The sequence below is a fragment of the Pholis gunnellus genome, assembly GCF_910591455.1.
Source record: "Pholis gunnellus genome assembly, chromosome: 21".
Lineage (NCBI taxonomy): Eukaryota > Metazoa > Chordata > Actinopteri > Perciformes > Pholidae > Pholis > Pholis gunnellus.
Window position 1 is genome coordinate 19,655,543 of NC_136548.1, and position 9,701 is coordinate 19,665,243.

General features: G+C 48.9%; 3 protein-coding genes across 4 annotated transcripts in view; 2 read left to right on the forward strand and 1 right to left on the reverse strand.

Annotated features, from left to right (window-relative positions):
* Window positions 1-242: 242 nt before the first annotated feature.
* Window positions 243-4,301, reverse strand: LOC306712785 (chromobox protein homolog 2-like; the record flags this gene model as incomplete). Of its 2 annotated transcripts, none has more annotated exons than XM_079182205.1 (5): window positions 243-2,763; window positions 2,869-2,938; window positions 3,025-3,090; window positions 4,117-4,160; window positions 4,236-4,301. In XM_079182205.1, the coding sequence occupies 5 exons, from the start codon at window positions 4,299-4,301 to the stop codon at window positions 1,330-1,332; spliced, it is 1,680 nt and encodes a 559-aa protein (XP_079038331.1). In that variant the 3' UTR covers window positions 243-1,329. The 2 variants fall into 2 exon arrangements, with proteins under 2 accessions (XP_079038331.1, XP_079038330.1); XM_079182204.1 differs by having other exon boundaries at window positions 243-2,766.
* Window positions 4,302-5,229: 928 nt separating this feature from the next.
* Window positions 5,230-7,601, forward strand: cox11 (cytochrome c oxidase assembly homolog 11 (yeast)). Its single transcript, XM_079182211.1, has 4 exons — window positions 5,230-5,302; window positions 5,706-6,248; window positions 6,972-7,097; window positions 7,180-7,601. The coding sequence occupies exons 2-4, from the start codon at window positions 5,772-5,774 to the stop codon at window positions 7,366-7,368; spliced, it is 792 nt and encodes a 263-aa protein (XP_079038337.1). The 5' UTR covers window positions 5,230-5,302; window positions 5,706-5,771; the 3' UTR covers window positions 7,369-7,601.
* A 1,262-nt stretch (window positions 7,602-8,863) lies between these two features.
* The window catches only part of rab40b (RAB40B, member RAS oncogene family), a gene marked incomplete at its 5' end in the record, with an annotated part of 7,590 nt that continues 6,752 nt past the window's right edge, over window positions 8,864-9,701 (forward strand). Inside the window, one exon of the mRNA XM_079182644.1 lies at window positions 8,864-9,005. Within this exon, the coding sequence (XP_079038770.1) occupies window positions 8,864-9,005 (142 nt within the window). The remainder of the gene's footprint in view (window positions 9,006-9,701) is intronic.

Genomic DNA, 9,701 nt, shown 5'->3' on the forward strand with positions numbered 1-9,701 from the left:
CATTAACGTTGATCAAAGTTAAAACTACGTGAAGCGTCAGACAGACACCTGCTGGTCACAAGCTGAAGCACTGCATGATGGGAAAGAATCAACGTCCACACCGAACCACATGAAACAGAGTTTCACTGAACGCGTCGTCGCGCCGACAGAACAAACAGAAACGAATCCACACGGTTCACTGATTTAGGTTCTTTATACTTTATTTTCAAATACCTTGAAAATGTCAGAGAGGCACACAGGCTACAAGGATCTGAAGCCGACATGAGCACCAGATATCATCACATGAAGAACAAAGAAATACGTATTTACAAATATAAATTAACACATCATTTCAAAAAGACACTGTGACGGCAAAATGTATTAAAATGGTATAAAAACGGGTAAATATAAGTGAATATGGAATGTCAGCTTACATTTATTCTGTGCGTAGTGCAAGAAAATACTGTCAACAACACAAATGATTAAAATTCACATTCATAACAGCTTTGGTCCAAAAGAGAAGTGAACGACAGAAAGAAGGGATTCACGTTGTTTTAGTGAGTTACATCACGCTGCTCCGGATGAAAGGTGAAGTCTGGATTCAGGTCCTCCTGGAGACCTGATGGGGGGGGGGGGTCCTCTAAAAACCTGCTAGTCAAACACAGCTGATCCATCAATAATAATAATGTTATATTAATAATAATTCACTCACTTCATCAGAGAGAAAAACTAAAGCGTACCTTAAACAAATGATCTTCACTCAATGTTCTCTTATTGGCTTTTTGGAGGCTTTCAACCGCATCTTCATGTTCTTCATCAGCGGATGGAGCAGCTGGTCACGTGACCAAAGAGTTCCACACGTTAAAAAAAATAGCTTGTGTCATGAAAACTGAGAAAAACTCCATCGGCCGATGAAGAAGACCATGCGGGGCGACTGAAAGCTCTGGCTAACAAGCTAGTAAGTTGACTTTGAGTGACTGAATATATTGCGTGACTTTAATCAAACCAACGTCAGAGTAACAGCCGACTGCGAGAGTCTGTGGTTTACAGCGTTCAGATCATCATAAAGTTCTCCTCCGGAGGGGAAGACGTGTTGCAGTGTGAAGACTGAACTGTTGAGGATGGATGAAGAAGCTGCTCCTCCTCCTCCTCCCAGACAGACTCAAATACTTTGACCAAAAAGGAGTTTCCTCCGTCCACCGTGTTGTTGTCTTCTCCTGCTGGACTGCTGAGACCTCCGGGACCTGGACCGTCTGTTTTGGGACAGCAGAAGGAAGAGTTCCTGGGGGATCCGGGATTTGGACCGGAACCACAACGGAACCCTGAGAGACCCTGGCCTCGGCTAGACCTTCAGTGGTTCCGTGAGTTGAAGAACCCCACGCTGGTCGGCGACTCCTTCACCGTCACCGTGATGAAGTTGGCGGTGACGTCGGTGACGAACACGTGCTCCAGGAGGCTCCGGGCCGGCCGCCAGTCCGTGTCGGCGTCGGACCCCGTGGCGTCGTCTCCGAGGCTCGGCCTGCTGTTGTTCGGGTACAGAGCGGCGTCGTCCCGCTCCGACTCGCTGCTGCTGCTGGTCTCGTCCGAGTCGCCGGTGCTGAGCTCGTTCAGGCTCCGGTTCTGAGAGGCGAGCGCGTGTTTCCTGTCCTCGTGTCTTGCGCCGCCGCCCGTCGTCTTGGCCGTCACCTCCTTCCCCCGGTCCTCCCGTAACCGTCTCTGCTCTGCACCGCCGCCGCCGCCCGCTGCCAGACCGGGCCGCTGCCCGCCCGGCCCGCTGGCCGCCCGAGTCTCTTTGCCGCTCCCCGCTCCTCCTTTCACAACGACGGCGCCGCTCCTTAAGCTCGACCTCGCCGCCGCCGCTCCACCGCCGTGCCCCTGAAGGCCGCCGGCCGCCGGCTTGCTGACGCTCTGCAGGTTGAGAGCTCGGAGGTTCAGCGCCTGGTTGGCTCGGTCTCGAGGCGTCGGCGAGGACGTTGCTTTGGAGAGGTTCTGCTGCTTGTGCTGGACCGACCCGGCGCCCTCCTGCCTCCTCTGGCCCAGCGGGGAGCGCTGAGCCGCCGGTCCACTGAAGCCGCCGTGTAAACCCAACGACCCCGAACCTCCGCCGGGTTTCAGACCTTTGTACCCGCCTCCCGACTCTGAGACGGAGCGCTTCAGCTCGGAGTTCTTACTTTGTGCGGACGGACCGGTTTTGCCGTAGGAGGACGGAGACATGGAGCGACTGGTCCAGATGCAGCCGAGGGAACCCGGTTTGGAGGCGGCGGCGGTCTGGGAGAAGGAGCTGGAGGAGGTCTGGGAGGCAGAGGAGGAGGAGGAGGAGGACTCCTCTCTGGAGGACCGGCTCAGACCGGTGTAGGTGAAGCTGGCCGGCTGCAGAGGTTTCTTCACCCCGGGTCGAGGATCCTCCCTGGGGGGTCTGAGCACCTGGTGGTGGCGAGGAGGTGGAGGTGGAGGAACAGGTGGAGGAGGAAGAGGAGGAGGAAGAGGAGGAAGTCTTCGCTTGGCTTGCCTCAGCGCCCTCAGGTCCGGGTGGAGCGGCTTCCTGCCGCGCTTCTTCTTGCAGGGAGGATCCGGTTTGGCGAGAACCATCTGAGGCCTCTTCTGGGGGACCGTGTGGTGGACTCGAGGCTTCGCCTTCTTACCGTGGTCGTCTTCATCATCATCATCATCCTCCTCCTCCTCCTCCTCCTCCTCCTCCTCTGAGGAAGAGGAGGAGGCGGACGACGAGAGGCCGGAGGAAGAGGAAGACGAGGAGCGGCCATCTTTAGTCTCGGCCGGTTCAGGCTGCTGAGAGAAGGAAGAGGAGGAAGAGTGAGAGGAGGAAGACTCTGGTGATCACACGAGACGAAGAAGAAGAAGAAGAAGAAGAAGAAGAAGAAGATGATCTACCAGAATCTTCCTCGGTCTTCCTCTCGGCCGCTTCCCTTTCTTCTGGAACAGAAGCTCTCGCTCTTGTTCTCTGACGAACATCAACAACAGTTCAGATTAATGACGTTTAAATATTCAAACATTTTAAATGTAAAATGTAAAATTTAAATAAGCTACCTCTTGTGGAAAGCTGCCAGCAGCCTCGGGTCCAGAATGTTCTCCTCCGGCTCCCAACTGTTGTGTCTGAACACAGGAAGAGAAGAAGAAGAAGAAGAAGAAGAAGAAGAAGAAGAAGAAGAAGAAGAAGAAGAAGAGAAACATAATCATGATTTGAGTTGATTAATTATTCATAACTTTCTGTTTTATTGTAAATATTTTTCTTGTGATGATGTCATAATGGTTTCTGATTAATAATCACAGTAATCAATGAATATAATATACAAACTGTACTTCAATACAACGTTAAAGTACTTCACTTCCTCTCAGAGTAACTGTAGAACTTTTACTTTACAGATGATTAATAAACTACTAGATGATGATGTATTAGTACATATAAAACATAAAGTCAGTGAAACGAGCTGCTCCTTTAAAGCATCAACAGTAAATCATTATATATTTTAAAAAGTATTTTTAATTTGGTACTTTGTGTATTTGGGTTTGTAGTAATATTTTAAATGCAGGACTTTTATTTGTAGTATTTCTAGTATTACTAGTACTTTTACTGCAGTACAATACCAGAGTACGTCTCCAGCTGTGACCATAATAACTGTGTATGTACATACACATATATATATATATATATATATAGTATATTATTGTATAATAATAACCAGTGTTATGAGTATAAATGTGACCGTGTAATCCGGTGCCGCTCGTGCCAGTGTGTCCAGCTAACGGAACCAGCTGTGACCATAATAACGGTGTGTATATATATTAATATTAATAATGATAATAACAAGAATAATAACCAGTGTTTTGAGTATAAATGTGACCGTGTTATCCGGTGCCGGTGTGTCCGTCTAACAGAACCAGCAGCTCGGTGTGAAAGCGGCTCAGAAAGGCCGAACTGGCCGCTGGGAGCTCGGTGTGTGTCCGGCATTGTGTTGATGATAATACAATAAAAGCCCGCAGTTTGATTCCCTCTGCTCGGATATTCAAACCCTGACCAGCGGAGAGTAAACACCGTGGCATTGTTGGGCGCCATCTTTATTTTTTAGTGTAGTGTTGTGTGTCGTTAGCATCGGGTGGCTAGCAGCTAGCTCCACTTACTTGGACGACCACCCTCTCCACTTCACCAGATACTCAAACTTGCCCTGTGGAGAGACGACACGAGAGGTCAGCACACGAGACACGTCACGAGACGACGCACCCCCCGGAGCGTGTCTTACCTTTCTGGGCCGTTTGCTGAGGATGCATTCCGCATCAAATACCTGTCCGACTGTGACCCCCTCCATTACTCCATTACTACCGCAGGAGACCACCGGGACGGAGCGCGGAGCGAGCTCATGACCCACCACGGCCACCGTAGACCCGCCTCTTCACGTCTGTCACGTTTATTATTATAATAACCATATTATTATGATTATTAGACCCTCCTCTACACGTTTATTATTATAATAACCATATTATTATGATTATTAGACCCTCCTCTACACGTTTATTATTATAATAACCATATTATTATGATTATTAGACCCTCCTCTACACGTTTATTATTGTAATAACCACATTATGATTGATGTTATTATTATTATTATTATGATTATTGTTGTTGTTGTTATTATTATTTTATAAACACTCACTATAATAATACAGAAATATTTTCAGGAACCCAAAACTACTTTTACTGAACTTCAGATTACATTAGTTTATTATTATTTGTTCAATAAAGGTAAAATAATACAAATAACAAACAATATGATGACGTAACAATGTAATATCACAACAAATAAATAAAAATATTAAACTTGAATAAACATTTGTATAAAAAGAAAACAATACGATAACGAGACAAAATATAATTAATATGATGAATTAATTTGACATTTATAAACTGAAATACATCTAAATATGACATAGATAATATAATATATAAAACACGTCACTGGAGCTTCGTCACCAATGAATTATTATATTTATATTTATATATTCTATCTTTATTATGTTGGTTTTAACGACACACACACACACACACACACACACACACACACACACACACACACACACACACACACGTGACTTTAAACCAGCTACAGTTTTAAATCTAAAATGATTTTCAACATGAACGTTGACGTGTGTGTGTGTGTGTGTGTGTGTGTGTGTGTGTGTGCGGAACCTTTAAGCGTGCGTCTGAAAGGGGAACTATTTCTGTGTTGCACCAGTGTTACGTGTGTCTCTGTCCGTCCTGTTGGGTAACGTGTGTCTGTGAGCGGTGAATGTCGGAGACTCTACGAAGGTATCACATCTAAAGACTCAATATAATATTATATATTTATATATATATATATATATAGTAATATTTATCACCAACTAACGCGTCTGTGTCAACCTGCGGACATGCGCAGTGGAGCTGTTTTAACTGTCAACATGTAATCTACCGTCTCGTGACACCACTCTGTGTTTAACTCTGTTTATATCTCAACCGCTCAGATTAAACCATGAATACAGACTTTATCAATAGTTATTATTTAGTAAACATAGTGTTGAGATAATCAATCAGCAACAACTCTGAATAATGAAGGTTTATCAGCAAAGATAACATTCATGGTTCCAGTTTATATTCATTAATAATAATAATAATAATAATATGCAGCCCCGTGTAACAGCAAACATGTTGTTATGGAAACCTAATGTTACAGATTCCTCCTCCGGGTGAGCTTCCTGCTGACTCGGCCTCAGGTCTGGACGGTCTGCGGGTTCCCGCCATGCTGCTCCCCGTCCTGCTGCGTCCGTCCCTCTGCCGCCCTCGGGCCTCCGTGTTTCTGACCCGGTGTGTCCGGACGCTGCGCTGCGAAGCCCCGATGACGGCGCCGCTCTCGCGGGCCGAGCACTTCCTGCTCCGGCGGCTCCCGGCGCGCCTCCACGCGCAGAGCCGAGGCATCAAGAGCCGAGGCAGGAAGTCCAAGAGCCAGGAGGAGCAGTGGAAGAGCCGGAACAAGACGGGGCTGACGTACATCGCCGCCGCCGGGGTCGGCATGATCGGCCTGTCGTACGCCGCGGTGCCGCTCTACCGGCTCTACTGCCAGGCCTCCGGGCTCGGCGGCACGGCGGTGGCCGGACACGACGCGGAGCAGGTGGAGACGATGACGCCGGTGAAGGAACGCGTCCTCAAGATCTCCTTCAACGCGGACACGCACGCCAGCATGCAGTGGAACTTCAGACCGCAGCAGAGCGAGATCTTTGTAAGACCTGGTTCCTCTGGTTCCTCTGGTTCCTCTGGTTCCTCTGCACCCTTCAGGTCCACGTTTCATGAGCTTCTGCTCAAAGTCACATAAATGAGTTCAAGTCACACAAGCTGATTCTGACCCCAGAGCCACTGTTAGAGGAGAACCATGATCCCAGGTCTGGACCTGGTCCTCGTGGGTCTGGTCCTGGTCCTGGTCCTCGTGGGTCTGGTCCTGGTCCTTGTGGGTCTGGTCCTGACTTGTGGGTCTGGTCCTGGTCCTTGTGGGTCTGGTCCTGACTTGTGGGTCTGGTCCTGGTCCTCGTGGGTCTGGTCCTGACTCGTGGGTCTGGTCCTGGTCCTCGTGGGTCTGGTCCTGACTCGTGGGTCTGGTCCTGGTCCTCGTGGGTCTGGTCCTGGTCCTCGTGGGTCTGGTCCTGACTCGTGGGTCTGGTCCTGGTCCTCGTGGGTCTGGTCCTGGTCCTTGTGGGTCTGGTCCTGGTCCTCGTGGGTCTGGTCCTGACTCGTGGGTCTGGTCCTGGTCCTCGTGGGTCTGGTCCTGACTCGTGGGTCTGGTCCTGGTCCTCGTGGGTCTGGTCCTGGTCCTCGTGAGTCTGGTCCTGGTCCTTGTGGGTCTGGTCCTGACTCGTGGGTCTGGTCCTGGTCCTCGTGGGTCTGGTCCTGACTCGTGGGTCTGGTCCTGGTCCTCGTGGACCTGGTCCTGACTGGTCTTGTTGTGCAGGTGGTCCCGGGTGAGACGGCGTTGGCGTTCTACAGAGCGAAGAATCCCACGAACACGCCGATCGTCGGGATCTCCACCTACAACGTGGTCCCCTTCGAGGCGGGGCAGTACTTCAACAAGATCCAGGTAGTCTAGTCCTCTAAGGTTCAGGTCTTGACCCTCTAATGCAGACCTGCATGATGAGCTGGTGGTTCTGGTCTCTCCGTAGTGTTTCTGCTTCGAGGAGCAGCGTCTGAACCCCCACGAGGAGGTGGACATGCCCGTGTTCTTCTACATCGACCCGGAGTTCGCCGAGGACCCCCGGATGGCCCGCGTGGACACCATCACGCTGTCCTACACCTTCTTCGAGGCCAAGGAGGGTCAGAAGCTCCCTCTGCCCGGGTACGGCTACAGCTGAGGACCGCTGGACCGGGAGCCTGATCCTGGTTCAGGTCTCAGTCCGAGTCGGAAGGCAAATAATCATCCAAGACTTTTTTACTCAGGAAAAGCACCTGAAAAAGACTTTTACACTGAAAATCCAAACAGGAAAAAGGGTTCTAAGTGCTGCTGTGAAGAAGATAAAATATTATAATTATTATAATAGATATTTGTTTATTTAAATCGTGATGTGTTTTGAGCAACATAATAATAAAAAGATGCTTTTGAAGCAGAATTGATGAGTTTCTCTGAATATGATCATAATGACGCAACATTAAAACCTCTCGTGATGTTTTATTAAACGTGGTTTGATGAGTTTTTCACTCAGCGGAGACTGTTTATAATAATAATAAATGTATTCATTATATAAATCAGATCATTATTACTGCAGATTGTTCTAAAGATGAATCAATAAAGACAGAATCTGACTTTAAAACCAGTTTAACAACAAAACCAGAAACGAGGAGAGAAAATACAATATTTAGGATTTTATGTATTTCTGCGTCTTTTATTCTGGAGGATTTTCTCACGGGGCAAGTTCTTTCCGGTTTATTTCTCTCCTCAAACATTTAAATCCTCTTCAGTGTTTTCTTGACTTTATTTGAGGCAAAGCAGGAAGTAGAGTTCTGTAGTTCTGTAGTTTAATTACTGAACGCTGCTCTGTTTGGACACCAGGTGGCAGCAGAGAAGAAGACGAGAAGGTTTCATTTCCTGTTCCAGGAATCTGGAGATCATCTGATTTATAAACTATATTTAACAGTTTAAAGTCAAACATGTTGAGTTACATTTTTTAAATCATGAAAATATTTTGAATATGTGATTGTGACAATGTAGACTTTTATTTTGTAGGCTCCAACAGGAAGAATGACGTCACGGTTGGAGCGAATTAAACGTCTCGTCCTCGCGTTTGTTGACGGACGTCTGCAGTGTCAGGTCCGGGCTCCAGGTTGCCCTAGCAACTCAGAGGATGGACCAATGACACGGAGGCAGGCAGGCCTGGACTCCTCCTCCTCCTCCTCCTCCTCCTCCTCCTCCTCCTCCTCACCCCCTCTATCCTCATCTGCGACACCACCTCCGCTGGAGCAGGGAGGCGGAGGGAGACCAGAGACCCGTCAGCTCGTCCCTCTCAGTCCGGAGCAGCAGCCGAACTGAACCGGAGGATTTCTTTTACCTTTGTGCGTAAAAGCGCGAGTCGCGTCCTGAGCGCGCGGCTGGATCAGAGGACGCGGTTCTTGGTGTCGGTGGTTCCCGCTGCACACTTGTAGCTCTCGCGGACACGATCTGAACCGGGTGACCGAACTGTTCGCTGGATGTAAACACGCGCGCAGTCTCCGTCGTGGATCGCAGAGGGACTTCTCTAATTACGCGCGTCTGTCTCCCGTCCTTTGGTTTTGGACCGGGGTACTGAAGGAGGAGAAGGGAGGGGGGGGGGGGCGGTTCAGGTCTCATCTCATGATGGGACACCTGCCGCGAGGATGAGCCACAGAAGCAGCCCGGCCAGGGCGCACGACTTCCTGCTCAAGTTCCTGCTGGTTGGGGACAGCGACGTCGGGAAGGGAGAGATCCTGGCGAGCCTCCAGGACGGAGCCTCCGAGTCTCCATACGGGTACAACATGGGTGAGTGGGTGAGTGGGGGAGCTACCACCAGGATGGATGGGGTGAGGGGGGTGAGGGGGGGACGGTCACTCATTTACTGTTCAGGTTACGTTTGGAGGTTTTACGCGCACGGATTTCCTGCTTTTACGCACGATTTACACACGACGGACAGCTCTGAACACCAGGGGATCAAACCAAGTGACGGGTCAGATACAGAAGGAGCTGACACGATGAAGATCAACTAATCTCTCTCTCACACACACACACACACACACACACACACAGAGAGAAACAAGTCTTTCTGAACTTGGGAACCTTCTCGATCACAGAGTTTAAAATTATTCAGTCAACCCTTCAGACGCTGTAAACAAGTATCTACTGTACTGAAGTACAATGTAGTGGTACTTGTACTTGTGATTAGCACCACTTCAGGTAGATTTAGCTGATACAACTGCTGGTATCTTTACTGGTATTTTTACAGAGTTGGTTGGATCTTCGGAGCTGAATGAGCTGAGATTGAAGCAGCTATTCTTAACTTGAACACCTGAAAGTCCTGATACCAGAGGACCCCAGAGGACCCCAGAGGACCCCAGAGGACCCCAGGCCCCAGTTTGAGAACCTCTGCTGTGCTAAAAAAATGTTTGGTTGTTTATCAGGTAACTCTGGGCTCAAAACATTAAAGTCAATCACAGGAACGTTCCTTGTTGTGGTCACTAA